The sequence below is a fragment of the Agelaius phoeniceus genome, chromosome Z, assembly GCF_051311805.1.
Source record: "Agelaius phoeniceus isolate bAgePho1 chromosome Z, bAgePho1.hap1, whole genome shotgun sequence".
Classification (NCBI taxonomy): Eukaryota; Metazoa; Chordata; class Aves; order Passeriformes; family Icteridae; genus Agelaius; species Agelaius phoeniceus.
Window position 1 is genome coordinate 69,668,395 of NC_135303.1, and position 18,666 is coordinate 69,687,060.

The 18,666-nt window shown below is 38.0% G+C and overlaps 1 protein-coding gene across 1 annotated transcript in view; it reads right to left on the bottom strand.

Annotated features, from left to right (window-relative positions):
* Positions 1 to 18,666, bottom strand: part of ANKRD31 (ankyrin repeat domain 31) — a 66,136-nt gene that overhangs the window by 39,145 nt on the left and 8,325 nt on the right. The window contains exons 7-12 of the mRNA XM_054652769.2: positions 13,397 to 14,059; positions 10,028 to 10,167; positions 9,470 to 9,597; positions 5,918 to 6,097; positions 2,897 to 3,039; positions 373 to 517 (exon numbers count right to left, since the gene is read on the bottom strand). Of these exons, the coding sequence (XP_054508744.2) occupies positions 373 to 517; positions 2,897 to 3,039; positions 5,918 to 6,097; positions 9,470 to 9,597; positions 10,028 to 10,167; positions 13,397 to 14,059 (1,399 nt within the window). The remainder of the gene's footprint in view (positions 1 to 372; positions 518 to 2,896; positions 3,040 to 5,917; positions 6,098 to 9,469; positions 9,598 to 10,027; positions 10,168 to 13,396; positions 14,060 to 18,666) is intronic.

Genomic DNA, 18,666 nt, shown 5'->3' on the forward strand with positions numbered 1-18,666 from the left:
CTCTTATGGATCCTTCAAAATTCAGACTTCATGCATTTTAAAACCTAATTTTATCTCTATCTCTAAACCATATCTCATCCATCAGCAAGTCAATCAATGCTGCATCTTCCATTTAGATAGATAACTATTGTGTTCCACATCCTCATTTCAACTTTAAAGCTAACTCCAGCCCAAGAAAGAGCTGGACACTTATACTTTGTCAATGTACAGCAACTGTGGAGGGTAAGGAGTGCTCACTGTTAACGCAAGGCATCAGACAATGAGGTACTGAGGCCACTGAGGTACCAGCAGTAATTAAGGAAATATAATCCAACAGATGTTCTAAATTTCTCCATTTAGCAGTGATGCTATGTCAGAGTAATTCTTTCCTACCTGCTACTGAGTATCTTCTGGATTTTGCCACATAACGTTCAAGAAGTTTCATCATAGATGGGTCAGAAGCTTCCTCTAATGCACACTTTCCCATCTGATTCTTTAAAAAGGGATCAGCTCCATACCAAAGTAATAAGTTTGCCACCTAGAAAAATCAGTTTTTCAGGTAATTTTTTTTCTGAGAGTATTTTTCAGAATCCTTATACAGGCTTCTCTCTCTCATACTTGACAACACAAGCAACTAAAATCAAATCTCTCTTTATTAGTTCATACACATCAAGCATTCCCCTAGATACATCATTATCCTGTAGTTCTATTATTTCTGTGAATTGTTCCAGTTATTTTTACAATTGTTCCATTGTACCTGATACCATTGAAGCAAAGTCTCTCAAAATACAGGGAAGGATTCATTCTCCCATAGCTCTTAATTGGCAGAAAATAACAGGTGATTTTAGGGTTTGAGTCAGCTGATCCATCTACGGTATCTACTTTAGGAGAAAATAAACTGTGCTCTAGGTGTGTCTATTGTGACTCCTGTGATTGCAAGGGAAGTTTTGACAGCTATTTCTGCTCAAACGAAACATATTGAGATGGTCTTGCTAACAACATTATGATTTTTGTACAAATATAAAGCCTGAATCTATTGTTACTCAAGAAATTACCACTAGCAAAATCTTCCATCAAGCTTTGCAAAATACTTTTTTAAGACATGGGAAATTTACAGTCTGACTATTTTGCTTCTATGGGTAACTGCAATCTTATTTCAGCATTAATATAATTTTACTTGTACCTCTATATTTATTTCTTGAGCATCGCTTATCATTTCAGACTGAATTTGACTCACATCCCTCACCTCCCTGTTCAAGTCCCTCACTGCTTCTAACCAGATTGCTAATGAGAAAATTGTTAATGAAGATTTCCTAACTCATACATTCTCCTAACAAGAGAGAAAAATAAAAAGGGTTCAGCTGGCAGCAAAAGCCCTTTTTGGTTTCACAAGTTGTCCCAAGTCTTTACATTTTTTCAATCAGTAGCACTGAGAACTCTTCTTCCATAACAGGATCATTGAGAGCATCACCACATGGGTGCTCTCCCTTTTAACTTGACCACTAGAAAATCTTTTCTATGCTTACCATTTTTTCTGAAATAAATTGATTTTGCATATCGCAAGTACAGAAAATTATAAAGTAGTCAAAAGTTGTGTTTCCAATCCACAATAATAAGTTCACACAGAGAAGGTAGCTTTGAAAAACGCAGTTACAAATACCATGTTACTGAAAGTCATATTACTGAATCACTATCACTATTTTGTTGCTAGTTAAAAAACAACAAAATAGACTGTGACAGACCACTACAATAAGACAATTTTACTGCTACTGAGTAAACAGAGCACCACCATGTAGTACTATTCCTTCTAGATACACAGCTTGCATAACTTCAACTCAGCTCTGGGCTGAATGATCTTGGTGTGCCTCAAGTGACACAGTTGAGATCAGTGTTCTTCCAATATCACTCAAGTTGCTGGCCCGTAAGTATTACCTGCAGAGATGCAGAGCCCTTCATCCACAACCATGGGTATCTTAGGTTACAGTCACAAAACTCAGAAATATTTCATGAACCTGGAACAGTCTGTCATGCACAAGCTGCAATTTATTCTTGGGGCTCTCAAGTCTCAGAAAAAATTATTAACCAGAAGTCCACTTTCCCCTTTGCTCCAGACAGACTTTTCCAGGAGAAACAAAGTAAGTCTCATCTCAGTTGTGAAAAAGACCAAATGTTCAGGAACAAAACTTATTAGACACTCCCCAAAAAAACCTTTAAAACCTGGAAATCAGGAAGAATTAGGCAGCATATAGCAGGTCTATAGAAAAAAACTGCCAGCATATAAAAGGGACACACAGAACTCCTACACAAATTTGGGCTACCCTAGGAACATGCACAGTGAGGTGGAAGTGACCACCACCAGACTGAAAGAGAATCTGCAATTCAGACACAGGCTTATGAAAACATTGCATTTGGCAAGAAATTTTACCATTAAATCAAACTGATTATTCAGTTAGTGTTCAGTTTAAGACCCTACAAAATATAAGACTGTCTTCATAATCCTCCATGTTCTGTGTTAACACATGGGTGTGCATGACTGTGATGACCTGCCATATATCCATGACTCCTATCCTAAATCATGAAAAAAATGTCATTAATAGTCCAGAAGACTGCTCAAATCAGAAGTTACTCTGCAGGGTAAAATCAGTGAATGAAGTAGTATTAAGCAGTAGCAATCTACTCCTCAGTAGTACAACCATTGTATGAAACAGTTAGAAAAAATTTCTCCTTTTGGACAAATCTTGTTAAGCATGGAGCAGTTTGAATAGAAACCAGGCAGAGAGGACTTGCAAGCTCCTGAATTTACCTATAATCTCTATAATCTAAAAAGACCAGCCCTGTACAAAAACATGTGACCTTCTGGACTCAACAACAATAACTTCTCTTCCTAAATCACACTTTGTGTTCAATTCAGATATACCTCATAATGGCCTTCCTTAACTGCATCTTGCAAGGGTGTTATTTGTTCCTTTTGTGTAGCATTAACATCAGCTCCTGCTTTCAAAAGCAGATTTGCTATCCCATAAAAGCCTTCCACACTTGCTATATGTAGCGCAGTCAAGCCTACAAAAAAAACATGTATATCACATTCGGTTGAAAAAAATTCTAGAAATTTATGTCACTTTTAGGTTCTCTCTGATGAAGACTTCACAGAGTATATTGAAATGGTAAAAACTGATGCATTCCAGTAAGATGTATGAAGAAATGTTTATGAGAATGTCACAAGGGTTGGGAGATCTCATGTTTTTGGCAAAATTTGTAGCTACTGAGGAAATAGATGCTGTGGTAACAACATTAGGTTTAGATTTGATAGTTCTGTTATGAAAGCACAGAATAGAAATTATTAATCCCATATTTTAGTAACTTCTTCTGGAATAAAATATATATGCTATTTTAAGGACAAAGTAATTTTTCACTGCACTCTTTTATTTACCAGGCTATGCTGAAATGGGTAAGTAAGAAACAAGTGACAAAATAAAGACATTAAGTATTTACTACCAAACAAAAATGTTTGTAAGGCCATCCAAGAATTGTTCAAGTGTTCAAATAAATGAAAAATCCCTAGTAAAATTGCATATTCATGCCCAGGTATATGGAAAAAACCCAAGATATCACATGAATTCTACTCTATGAAGGAGCTGTTTAGGAAAAATATGGAATGCAAGTCTTTGAACTAGATTTAGCATAACCATGCATCAGGTCCTTAAACAAGCAAGGTGAAAGACATAAGGGAAACACACAGAGCATTTTCCACTTCCTAACTTCCAGCTCTGAAACTAACATGCCCTCCAGAAGATCATTTTGATGGATAATCTTGATCTTCAACAATTTTCCATTATTACAAGTTTGTTTAGGGCCTAATTCACATACTAAATAAGTGTATTAATAAAGCTTAATAAGATTTTTTTAGTCCCATTAAGCAAAATTATCTTAATTTCACTAGAGGGAAACTCTCGAGGCTCTTTTACACACAACCCAACCCTGAATATTGTATATTCCAAGTAACTGGGTTTGTTATATTAAAGAGATAATAAAAATTTGCATTTAGGGGAATGTACTAATTTCACTCTCAATAAAAAGTATACTCTACCTAATCTAGTAATAAGACCTGTAAAAACTGAAATTGCCACACATTCAATTAATAATCCCTAGAGATTAGCAACATGAGTCTGCAAGGACACTGTGCATACTCCAAATCAAGAAGAAACACAAGTTTTTGTGTAACTGCTTCTCAGATCCCTCAGGACACTGTGAGTCAAGACTCAAACTTAGAGTACAAGACAGTATCTTTAATATGCTGGCCATATCCTACATGCTGATGTCCAGGAAATAAAAAGGAGGAAAAAAAACCCAAAACAAAACAAATAACAGAAGATCCCAAAAACTCAGTAAGGTACTGAAGCAGAGTACCATAGCATAGGAATAAGGAAAAAATACTAGGCTAAGATACGGATAATCATTGGGGGAAAGCTTTAAGAAGGAGACACAGAGGCAGAATATAATACTCCGAACAATGACCCAAAGAAACCAAGACAAAAGCACGTGCCAAAATGACACAAGTCTGTTAAGTCTTTCTGATTACACCCGCGTCACTGAAAATAAAAGAAGCAAAAGAAGCAGGGCCAGGTCAACCTCTTATCTTTTCAAGGAGTACAACTAAAAGATATCTTGTGCAGCTCTGCTCCTTTTGCACCAAACAAACCAGCAGCTATAATCTAGGGGATGAAAAGATGGTGGCCTAGCAAAATACACAAAGGCAGAAAAAGCAAGCAGCTGTGACCCCAAAATCTAGAACCATTGCATTTTAGTACACTTGCCTACTGTGGCTGCAGCTGAACCCACACTATCAGCACTTCTCAGCTGTCAACACAAGGTTTGAACCCTACCAACAAAGTATTTTCTCCTCTGCCTCCAGCACACGTTAGTACATACTACAAGTCACTCTGTTAGCTCAAATGTCTCTGCTATAGAAGTCTGAGATTTGCTGCTGAACCAATCTATCTCTCAATATATTCCAGAAGACAGAGAATTTCAACCTTAATTCTGGTCCATTATATGCCTGCATTATGCAATAGTCTATAACGGCAGAATGTGATTTTTTTCTTTCCCACAGGACAGTTGTGAAATCCTAGCTGCTAGCACAATATGGAACGACTGTAAGAATGAAGTTTTCTAGCAGAAGAGCCAGCTGTCTGAAACAATTTTTTTTTTTTGTTATGGAAATTTTTCAGAGACTAATGGATGAGACAGAGAAATGCAGATTAGGAAGAGTCCTATATTTGAAACAACCAAGTAATAATTAAGGCATAGTGAAGTCTTTGACACAGAGTAACACCCACAAAACTGGATAAGACCAATTGCTTTAATCAAAACATTAACAGATGGTTGCTCTTTATCAAGATTTTTTCCCTGCCCAAGACAAAGAAAAAATGGAAAACACCAAGTAACCACAACTTTAAAAATTCAAAGCTGTGCTCAACTTCGCTCAAGATGTAAAGCGTGAAATCAAAGTTCCTGGAAAAATTAACAGGAAAAATTATATCCTGAAATCTCAAGTTGGCCCCTGAAATGGACAAAAAATACCCCCCAACTTTAAGACCTGTGAAAGTGATTATTTAGTGAACTGTATTTAATGACTGTTTTGTGATAAGCATGCATGGAATCATTGAACTAAGGCATGTAAACCTAATTGCATCACTTTGTAACTTTTTCAAGTGCTTAACTTCTCCCTCAAAGTTTTCTCTTCTTGTACACTTTTATAACTAGATCTACATGTTTTCCCATGAACAAGTACTAAGGTAAACCAATAAAAATTTAATAATCAGATAACCAGTTACAAATTTACAGTCTTGTCCACTGCACACACTCATAATATATGCTTTTATTAGTTATAGGCAGGTATTTGTACTGAAAATAGTATTTTAGTACAATTGCAACTTACCAGCATAATCCTGAGCATTTACATTTCCACCGGCTTTTATTATCTTACGTACAAGGTTTATGTCTTGGTGAGTAACAGCTCTATGTAGTAAGTTCTCACCATACACATTCCTCCTGTGGATTGTGGAAAGTGAAAGGGGACGAGCTGGATTTACGGAATTCCTAACAAAGGCTTCTCGTTCTGAAAAATAATGTAAAAGATCTGTTGCACAGAGAAGTACCTTTTCTCTCTTATCTTGGCTTCACTTTATATCAAAGTTAGTAAATAAGCTTCCTGAAGAAACAATTGTTCAATCAATCTAGTAAAAAGGAAAATCTCAAAAAAAATCACAAATTGAATAATAAGGCCATTTAATAAAAGATGTCATAGTGAATTTCATAAGAAAACTCCAACTGAAATTAAACACACAGAAATAAGAGTATGTAGAAATGTTTTAACTTCAGACCTTTTCTTTTCTAATGACATTTTTGCAAGGTGCATTGCTTCCCAATGGATAATAAAATCACTATTTTGCATTAAAATAATAATGTGACCATTTCAATAACTAGTAAGTTATTAAATAATTTAAGTTTTCTTAAAAGTAAAATTTATGCACCATTCTTTTTTACTCTTCTATCTTTTAAAGTCTCTGCTTCATGAGAAAGTATTTACACTAGGATTGATATTAGCTCCCTCAGGTTATCTTTTCTCATTACTTTACAACCAGCTCAGTCATTTCTGCAATGAATGAAAGGCGAATATGAGGTCTAAATGTAAAAAGTAAAATTTAGAAGAGACTGCTTTTAATGTTTAGTTTAGTATTTAACAAAACAAACACTATCTCCCATTATGAAGTCATCACACTTTTCAGCTTGGCTTAAATTATTTCCAATTCACAGATGAGCTGCTCAGTACTTCACCAGCACTGCTATTCCAACATCCCTTAAAACTGTAGGGAAGAGTATCCTGGCTACTGCCTCTAATGAAAAACAAGGAGGAAAGAAAGAAGGGAAGAAAGACCAGGAGAATCATTTGAAGATAAACATAGTGCAGGCCTAGGCCATTAATTAATCTACTTATAAAAACTCCTAGGACTATACACATTGCTCCTCTCCACAAACTGTATCAGGTGTGCCTCACAGGACCTAAAACTCCACCCAGGTGCCAGTGATGCCTTAAAGAACCTAGAAATGAAAAAAACACTTTCAAGGCAATATTAGTTTGGGGGATAATATAAAGGCTGTTCTTTATTGGAGGCCTCCAGGGGCAGATATGGAAAATCCACATCCCCACATGGGGTGAATACAGTTTTGTAAGTTTAGTAAATTAACATAACTGACAAAAATCCTCAATTAGAGACATAAGTGGTGTGGTAATTCCTGCCCAGTTCAACCCTTTTCTGAATCCTCCCATCTCAGATAGGAACGAAATTTTGTTTATAAAATGTGTCTCAAAGAGCTGGTTTCAACCTTGGCTCCCAGGAAAAACCAAGATAGGACAGGGGCCTTAGACCCCCAGCCTGGAACCTTTGGAATGTATTTTGTCTTTCTGCCTACCATGGTAGGGAAAAGGTAGGGAAAAATAGTAGGACTACCTATGAATACAATAATGGGCTACAATGCTACATATATATGTGTAAAGAATATAGAGAATGCATAAAAGTAAGAAAGGCAAAAATCAATTTGGTATCACCAGAAATAGACATTAAAACCCATAGTTCTTCTAGAGATGTAACTCACATAGCCTGATGTTTTGTGCACTGTGATACACTGTGAGCTTGGACTAATTCCAAACATTCTTAAATTCCTGATTCTGAGTAGATTTTTAGAATCTAATAGATAGGGGTTTCCCTCAGCTGAGAACACAGTCGCTCTCTGCTTTCCAGCCTTGTAAGACATCAATTGTTTAAGACAAGCAGTCACTAGTCAAAGCTGGTCTAAACCAGCCAAGCAGTGCAGGAGGGATTAAACTGCACAGACATAAACAGAAGCATGTGCAGTTTTATGTTACACTTTACCTCATTAAAATCTTCCTTGAAGGGATCTATATCCCACTACATCCACTTGCGTTCCCTAGAGCTTTCCATGCACCTGACCTTGTGCAAAACAAGTGACACATGCAGACCCAAACCAAAACTTATTATGGGGCAGCTTTTAGAGTGAATTACCAAACTAAGATAACTCATGGGCTCTTAAAAAGTCTGATGTGAAAGGGAGGTAAGCTTGCTAAATTGGTTTACCATGAAGCTACCTCTACAGACAGTGCAACTCTTTCTGCAGAAACCATGCTAAAGAATCAGTAACTTGTTTATTGAGTGGAAAATAGCAAGTTGATTTGAAATAGATGAGCAGTTAGTCATTCAACTTTAAACCTCATCAAAATGGTGCTTCCACTGTGAATAATTAAAATCCTGCATCAGAGAATTAAATCCTGTTAACTGGAAGTGGACTTCATGTTTTTCAAGATCTGTAACATAGCTGTTACAATTCAAATACTTACAAATTTTGTAAGATGTTTAAATGATTGTAAGAAAATGAGAAAACCCAATTTGAGTGGACTTAAAACAAAACAAAATAAAAAATCAAAAAATCCAACAGGTAAGACCTAATCGTAAAGGTGCTGGAGTGAAGACTTGAGTGAATAAATTCTTTATTCTCCCACAAAATTCCTCTGCAAGGCCAAGAACTTCTCTGCATGTACCTTCAAAGGATGAAAAACAGCAATCTGTACCTCTAACAAAGAATATTCCAAATAAAAATACTTCAAAAGAGAAAAGAGAGTGCTCTGTGGTAGTAAAGGCCCTCTAATCCTGTGGACAGGGTAACAACAGCAGGCATTCAAAATAGAATAAACCATTTTGTATAGGTAAATTCTTGGGGATGGCACTGCTCTGACTATGATTTTGCACACAACACTACATGGCAGAAGGAAAAACAAATGGAGCTCAACCAGTTCAACCCAGTTCAACCCTTTTCTGAATCCTCCCATCTCAGATAGGAACGAAATTTTGTTTATAAAATGTGTCTCAAAGAGCTGGTTTCAACCTTGGCTCCCAGGAAAAACCAAGATAGGACAGGGGCCTTAGACCCCCAGCCTGGAACCTTCTTTATTCTCCCACAAAATTCCTCTGCAAGGCCAAGAACTTCTCTGCATGTACCTTCAAAGGATGAAAAACAGCAATCTGTGCCTCTAACAAAGAATATTCCAAATAAAAATACTTCAAAAGAGAAAAGAGAGTGCTCTCTGAGGATCTATGTTTTCACTCTGCACAAAAACAATTCTCTTCTCCTTTTCAGTACACACTGTATTTTTTCATATAAAACACTAATAAAAATTGCATTCTGAAAAACATCTCATGATTCTTATGCAAACAAGTTAATCTGTTAGGTTGCTAATATAAGGATTTACAGAAGAAGGGAAATTATCTATAACTTTAATTATTAAAATGAATGTTTATAACATATTTTAAAAATAAAACCATGCCACAATATATTGGAAAAATTATGAATTATATTTAATTCAGTATAGTTGTTCAAATAATAATCTGTATTATAAAAACATAGAGTATCTTACTCTGTTTGTTGTCAATTCTCTTGCTCCTTCTCCTTTGATTAGCTTCTGCATACTCGTTCAGAATTATTTCTTGCCATATGATGGCTTCTAGATCCTGCTTGTCTTCAGAAGGAGATTTCTGAATTTTACTGACAAGACATTTGCTTAGAATCAACAAAAATATTCTTTATATAAATCAATGTCTATAGTAGAGCTAAGAATATGAATACATTTGATTTCAAAAGGAACTCTGTAATAGCAGGCTAACTTAGGTAGTATTGAATAAGGAGTAAATCAGGAGAGAAACTAACTCCCAGATCTTTAAATAAAGAGTAAAAATATTTCTCTTTGATCATTTACAGTCATTCAAATGACAAATGAGTACTCCACATGCATTGTATCTATTACATTAATATATATAAAATAATTTAAGAATTATTATGCATAAATTTCTCATACCTAAAATGCTTAGCTTCATTTCTTTTTATACTGCCACTGTGAGCCATTCTTGCTGTTTCTTCCAGAATTTGGTGATGAGAGGAAACAAACTCTGTACTTTCCTGAGGAGGTCTCACTTACCTTGATGCTGTTTGGGCTGTTTCTCCATATGCTGCAGGCTTCACTGAATATGAATGTCCCTCACCAGTTTGTTTTTCACTAAAGGTGGCATCCAAGCAACCTGACATTACTTCTTCCTCTCTCTGCTGACCACCCACAGGCTGTGACAAAAAAAAGAAATATTAGAAGCAACTGGTAGACATGAAGTTAAAACAAAGGCCATATATAAAAGAGCTCCAAGCACACTCTTTTTTAAATTGTATGCCCACAGAGAATTGAGGGATTGCTTCAGTGAATAACTGGAATTCTACAGGTATGAAAGACAGTGGCTACCACAGGAGAGGCAATCCTGAAGTAGTATGCCATGCAATGTGTTCCTGGCAGAATTTACCAAAAGAATTAGGCTACTCAGAGTCACAACTTCAAATATAAATCTAGGGTGGATGACAGCAAACAAAAATTGTTCTATCTGAAAGTTATTTGATTGGACATTTGAAATGACAACAGATTAATTTCAGTTTCCTATGGACATGAGCTCCCATCCTAAAAAATAAGATGATGCTTGAGATTTCTTAAGATAGCCCATACTATCTCACTGCTGCAGAAGCCTAGAAAATTTACACAAAGTGAGATCCCTGTTTCACCTGAAGTTCAGTAACTCCCAGCTGAGCAGCTATTTCTAAAGATATACCATCCCTGAGCTACAGCCACTACAGCTGAGATTCACTTCACTTATCTTCAACCTTCTAAAAGCCAGGCATGTAGATGACACTAGGCATCCTCATTACCCCACCACTTGTAAAGAGGAAGAGCTACTCTGAGAGAGAGATTCACCTCATCTGAAGTTGTGCAAAGGGGAATCTAAATGACTCATATATACCAGAGACTTAACTCTAATCCCACGCTAAAGACAGGTCACTGCATGGAAGTTAATTGGAGTTGCTTGAGTTCATTCACTGTTTTAGCTATGTGACTGGGACATGCTGCCATGAATCACTCAAGCTCCTGAAACCTGGGTTTAATTAGTTTATTACATACTTGAGTAATGCTGAAAGCTTTCGGGACACACCCTCAGCACACACGCATAGAAATTCTTTCACAATGATGTGGGAGAACTGGTTAGTCTTTTTTTGCAATACAAACAAAATGGAGAATGCACTGATTTATTTTTTTTAATTGTCATATTTAGCAGAGACGTTACTAAAGAGGGGAACTGCCTTCAGAGAAGTGGTGCCTCTGAGTCAAGAGGTAATGCAAGTTAACATGGGCTGTGGGGTCGTTTAGCCTGAGGAAAAGGATTCTTATCAGCACCTTTAATGCTGTCTACAACTACCTGAAAAGAGTTTGTAGTGAGGTGAGGGCTGGTCTCTTCTTCCCGGTAAAAAGCAATAGGACAAGGGGAATTGGCCTGTACTTGTGCCAAAGAAGGCTTAGATTGAATATGAAGAAAACTTTTTTCACTGGAAGTGTGGCTAGGCACTGGAATAGGCTGACTAGGAAAGTGGTGGAATCACCATCCCTGGAAATGTTCAAAAGACAGGTGGTTGTAGCACTTGGGGACACGGCTTAGTGGTAAACACAGTGGTTCATGGCTGGACAATTGGACTTGATGATCCCAAAGGTCTTTCCTAGCATTAATGGTTGTATGGCAGCTGGGGAAAGTCAAATATATTATTTTAGAAAACTATCATAGTTGTACTTTCCATGGATCCACATCTGCAATTGGGAGCAGGGTTAGAGAGGGAGAAGAAAACATTTCAAAGAAAAAAAAAAAAGCCACACTTGCTTTATAAGAGACCATATACTAAAATATCCAGCATGTAAATGCAATCAGGATGCTGGCATGTCCAGCATCCTGATTGCATCTACAAGTCAGTAAAGACTCTCCTCTTTTGGATACTTGTTTCAACACAAAAATACTGCAAAGAAAGAAGGGTGAGAAAAAACCACGGTAAACAGTATACTGTTAAAATTCAACGGTTACTAACAAATTAACTGTTTGGTTTTTTTTTCTTAGTAATTTGCCTCCTTACCTTCTGCCTTTAAGAACAACAGATAAAGGCACAAAGAAAAGATAAGGTTGATTGCTGTTCGACAAGAGGGTAGAGATCTTCATTTCCACAAGACTCTGCCTCTCAATTTTAACTGCAATTTTGAGTAAATCTATACATTAATCTTCACACAGCTGTGCTGCAAATTTCAGAAATCAATACATTACTGAAAGAGCTTTGTAAAGTGCTATGGTTCTGAGACAATTAGCCTACAGACCTTTCAGCACCTTGAAATTAGCCATCTTTGTGGCACATTTAATGTGCCACATTTATGTGCTGATATATTCAGTTAATACTACCAGGAAAAGACAGAATTAACTCATAGTTTTTGGATGCTTTATGCCATTGTGGGTTGTATAACTACCTTAAATAGCCAGCTTTACATGCCTGATCACTGATTAGCAGCTCCAGATTATTCGAATACAATACAGAGCATAGAATCACACTGCAGGTTTACAAGAGATGCTTAATATAGTTTGCAGCGTAAATCTGTGTCTCCTATCTGTCCTTCTCTTTCCCTAATTATAATCTAAACAGGAAGAAACTATGGCTTTCCTTTCATGCTCCTCTCCATATTTTTGCATTGGTGTTACTGAACAGAAATGACATGCTACAGAACACCTTCACAGCACAAGCAGCAACAGGAAGGATCATATGCTCTATCCGTACATACTGGTTTCTTCAGGGAAAGACAGGAACATAAACGCATACCTCAGTTTTTTCAGTATGTCTTGCATAGGCAGAACTAAATACAATAAATAACATTTCTAAATACATGTGTAAAAATCCCCACAGAATAATCTTTCTAGTCTATAGGAAAGACATAGCTGTGATCTATTTTGTAATACTTGCAAAGCATGTGCGTTTACAGCAGTGAGAACTATGACAAAAGAAAACAGCACACTATTGCCTGTACCATAAACAGAACAGGATGCCGTAGGAACCTGGAGATGGAATTGGCTGGTATATATCAGTATGCTACAATGAAATAACAGAATGGTGTTTTGGAGAGAACATGAGACACAGAAGATGTACAGGCGGTCTAGGAGTTTCTGAAAAACCCAGGCTGATTCTAGGTTTCCACATCAGTCAATAAATTAACTTCTCTAGGATTTCCCATCCCAGCAAGCTTAGCTATTTTCATAACATGAATACATCCAAACAGGAAATAAAGTACTGGACTTTTAAAACAAAAACAACTGAAATTACTTAAACATGCAAATTACTGATGCTAGTTTATTCTTTACTAAGATTCCTGTTTTCGAGTAATTTGGATGCGTCATATAATATTTTTATGATAAACATAAAATTTCAAATATGAATTAAACTGTGGTTATACTTGCTCATTTGTTGTGCTCTGCAAGTTAGATCCTGTGAAGGCATTTATTTCTTCCACCTGAATTGCAGCAAGTCGAGGCTCCATCACATTTGTTATTTGAGTACAGTCATCATCTACCTGCAGAACACTGGTTTCTGAATTTAGCTGCTCTTCCTTGGCGTTGAGCTGTCTCTCATTTGGCACCAGAGGAATGGCAGGTTGTACCATCGATCCTGACAAGGCATTCAGAGGCACCACAAGCTCTACTGGCAGGGCATCATTGCTCTCAGCTGCTGATGGATCAATGGAACAGGCATGACCCTGACACTCTAACTTGTCAGGCCATGGGTTTTTAACTTTAAGACTCTCAGAATCACTAGGGTATCTCAACAAATCACTGATGTCAACTTCACTAGTCTCTATATTCAGTTCAGTGAATACATCCATGAAAATCTTCCCTAGGGATGACAGTGAAAGATCTGTATCATTATTAAGGGAATGCTCTTTTACTGTGTTATCTGCGTCAATAATGGTCATGCAGGTGCTGTGGCAATAATCTAAACCACATGGAATTGTATCTTCTGGTGTCTGTTCCTCTTGAACTGTTATGATGCCTTCCACAGGATCATGTAGACAGAGGCTTATTTCTGGATAGCAATCTTCATTACTTAATTTTCGTGATATCTAAAAATTAAATTTAAAAAGTTTACAAAAAAGAATGGAGCAACTCTTACTAAAAAGCATTTAACTAAAATTCACTTCAGAAGTCATCTCTCTTTCTTTATACATGTGTATATTTATTATGAACTTTTGCAAAACCTAGAAGACTCAAAGCCTTCCTTCATACGATATACTAACAAGATTTAGACCGAGAGCTCAGTTTCAAAAGAAGTTTCAACTTCAGCTGTTGACTTCTATAGCAGTGAAAATCCAGGGCAGAAGAGACTAAATCTGTTTTAGTCAAAGATATTATGTCATTACCAATGGCAATAGCAAATAACCTGAGGTTGTTATAAGGCTTTAAAAGAAAGTCACCCAAAATTTCTGTCCCACAGAAATAATGAAAGCAAACATATTCACAATAACTTTTTGATTATATGTTTATGTCGATCCAATACAGATATAGAGGATTTGTGTCTCACAAACTTAAGTTCAAAACCTTAGGATTTTGAGAAATTTGTATGGTGTGGTTTCCACACTGAGTACAGAGCACAAAATCATAACTGTTCTCGGAAAATTAGTACTGCTGTTTTTTCTAATCACTTTGAGGTACATTCAACAGAAGCACCCTTTCTTACATGAAGAAATTGTTTTTCTAATTTTTCCCCATCCTTGTCTTAAATGCTCCACAGAAAAAAAATATGATGCCTCCATATGCCTAAATCATATTTTTTCTATATAACATTTCTATATAATAGTGTTTGTACTTAGTAATACTGGATCTAAGAAAATCTCTTTCAATGCATTTTTGGAGTCTTGCTGCCAGCAAGTGGCAATACCAGGCAATGCAAGAAACCTTTAACCACTGGTGACATGATTTAGATAAAGCTCACACACAATAAAGCAGTAAGGGCAGAAATCTGACTGCATACACCCAGGTTCAGTTTGCAAGCTAGTTTAAATCCCTGTTTCTTTCTTGAAAAATTATTCCCCTGCCAGCTGTTTCCTATCTTTTATATGTGCATCAAATTGTTTCTAAGTACTGATTACTTCTTACTTTTCTTTATTGAATTACATTTTATTTTTACACCACTTCTCTAATTCATCCAGACTTTAGTGATAACTTTCTCTACTTGAAGAACTATGGTATAAACAGCATGTATATGTATGAGCCTAAGAAAAAGACTCAATGCATGTGTTGAAGAGTGGGTGAAATTTTGCAAGATTCTAAAATCCCCAAAATCAACTGAAATTCAACCCTTAAATGTGACATGTTCACAAAACTCCAGACACAGAAGTCCAGGTGGGGTTCCACAAGAGCAGAGTAGAGAGTCCACCAGGATTCCAAAGTCTTTCTCTGGCAGAGCTATTTTCCTGTCAGCTAGTCCCCAGCTGTACGGGTGCCTGAGGTTACTTCTCCCCAAATGCAGAACTTCTTGCATTTCCCCTTGACGAATTTAATGAGATTCCTCTCCTCCAAGTTTTCCCATCTTTTCAGGTCCCTATGAATGACAACACAACTGTCTGGTCTATCAGTCATTTCTTCCAGTACCATCTCTGAACTTGCTGAGGATACTGTATGTTCCACTTTCCAGGCCACTAATGAAGACACTGAGCAGTACTGGCCCCACTATTGACAGACCAACCACAACAGAAATCAGTGCTGCTACATCATCAAACCAAGAAAACTCAGCAAGACTAATTGTGAGGTGTCAGAATTCTAGGCACAGATGGTAATTTATAGATTTTGTATTTTCAGGGATACACAAAACCAAACGATTCAGTGACTCACTGCTGGTTGTCAAGGTGTCTGTCCTGACCTTGCTTCAAATAATACATGGAAGCCTGTGATGGTCAATGGTTCATCTCACTACAGATCCTTCTGCAGAACTCAGACCTTGCTTAGGGCCACATCAGCCAATATCCAAAAAGCAAAATCCACTGTAGTGATTATTTCCAGCCTTCTTACTCCAGGCTCCTAAAATATCTTCTCTGGAGATACTCCCAATGCATTCAATCTGCCTATTCTCCAGAGGTTATTAATAATAGGCAATCTCTGTTTCAAGGCATTTAGAGTTTTTTCTATGGGACTAACCTTGTACAATGAGAATGTTTCATTTAATATAGTTTTATATTAATAGCTGTATATTTCCAGAAAAGAATATCCTTAGAGATTTCATTTTTCCCCCTTTGTTCTGAGATGGAATATGTTACCCTGTCATCACTCATATTTGCTGGAAGACATGAACAATAAGGACAATAGAAAAAAACAGCATTTTACTCTGATAAGGACAGAGGAATAGAACAGCACAGTCTTGGAGAACTAGATTAAGGATGTAACTTAGGCAAACAGAAGCCATACAAAATGTAAACAGGATGTTAGCTCAGTTCTGCAAGCCTGATGAAGCAGAGGTTATGTAAAACAATGATACTGTGCTTACTCAAAAGTAGGGGTCAAGGAACAGGCACCTAAAAAGGACATTGAAAACACCCAAAGAAGACGCCAAAGAACCATACTGTTATGGTTTGACACTGGCACAATGCCAGTGCCCCCATGAAGATACTTTCTCCCTGGTTTCTGCTGTGAGATGTGATCAGGAATAAGCAAAGCAGGCTCCTACTTAGGAAAGGAAAAAAAAAAAACCCAGAACTTTATTAACTACTCTACAACTATAGATAAAAGGAACACACACAGGGAAAATGAAAACCTTACAAATACATTTCCTCCTCCCCCCACCAAATTTCCAATACAATGCATCTATTCCTCAAATCACCAACTCTCGGTCCAGCACCACCTTTTAGACAATCAATCCTCAGTTCATCAAGAGGAGAGGAGTCCTTCTTGTACCATGGGCTTCCCCTGGAAACACAGCTGAAGCCTCATGTGTTTCTGTGTCACTCGTGGCACTGCCCGGAGTACATCTGCCGTCGTGACCTCTTCCTTCCATGTCCAGTGCTCTCACCACTGAACACGGACCAGAGCTGCTTCTAGGGTTGTCTTTTTTAAGGATGCTCTGTCCCGTTCCAAAAAAGGCACAGTTTCTCCTTTGGGACACCTGTCCCCACAATCTCTCCTTTGGGATACCTGTCCCCCCCATATTTTTTCACCCCCTGGGGCCGAGGGGCACCAACACTGAACCCTCTTGGTTCTGTGGCCATTGCCTCCCCCTAGAATGCAGTCTCTGTGTCACAAGGAACATGGTTCTGTCCATGGCTGTACAAAAAGAGTCCAGCAAAAGCCACTCCATCATCTCTTCCCACTAGGATTCTTCTCTATTCTTCTACTATCTCTCGCTCGCCCAGACCTTTCTCCTTTGGGACACCTGTCCCCACAATCTCTCCTTTGGGATACCTGTCCCCCCCATATTTTTTCACCCCCTGGGGCTGAGGGGCACCAACACTGAACCCTCTTGGTTCTGTGGCCATTGCCTCCCCCTAGAATGCAGTCTCTGTGTCACAAGGAACATGGTTCTGTCCATGGCTGTACAAAAAGAGTCCAGCAAAAGCCACTCCATCATCTCTTCCCACTAGGATTCTTCTCTATTCTTCTACTATCTCTCGCTCGCCCAGACCTCTCTCACACTTGCACATTTCCTTCCTCATCTTCCACTCTATCTTCTAGGAGAGGTCAATGATCTGTAAAGTTCTCATTCTCTGAAAAGGGGTTAAAAGCTCCTACAAGCGGCCGGCTGAACCCTCCCCCTTCTTCTCCTTCCCAGCCGTGCTGCCGGCACAGGCCCATGTTTATCCAGTTTCAAGGTTACAGTCCCAGGCAGCGGCTCTCTCTCTCTCTCTCTCTGTGTCTCTCAGGGGGGGCTGCCCGATGGCTCCTGGTCTCTCTCTCTCTCTCTTCCACCCTTCCACCCCCAGGCTCAGGCCTACCTCTCCTGGCCACATGGCTTTCCCCTCCCCGTGCCCAGCCAGCAGCTGGGCCGGGGGAGAGACCCGAACTCTTTCCCGCCGGAAACCCAAAAGGGCCCTACCAGCGGAGAGCTCTGCTTTTAACCCCGTGTTCTCAGAGGTGGATCCATGTCCTAAATGGCCAGGTTAAATGCCAATATTAAAGCCTGAATATCCATTGGCCCAAACACAGCATCCCAAAAAACACATTTCCTGTCAAACCACCACACGTACAAAGACTTCTGATAAGGGGTGCAACTATGTAGATGAAGTAATAGATGTACATCAAGTAAGGGGGATAGCTAATGAGTGCAGGATTGGTATGTATGATAAAGCCTGTTCACCCGACACTCAGGGCTCTCAATGGAGTGAAGGATCACTTTGAGCTACATTCAACACATCCTCCAAGTGACCACTGCTGCAGTAAAGAATGACTGCTCTCAAATACTCACAACTGTGTTAGAAAGTTACTATCTGTCCAATTTTGGTATCAATACTGGTCTCAAATCTGCCTTTGGTGAATTTTACCAAGAACTGCTTTTCCCCTGACATAAACCTCAAAAAAGGATCCTTGAAAAATGCCAAGTAAAACTGATTTATATAGAACCCTAACTTTTTATTTGTAGGTACAAATCAATGGGACTAGATGACACAGTCATAATGATAGGACATCTGCATTAAGCAGAGTCTTTCACAGCAGAAACTCTGCTAACTACCTATTTCTGACCACA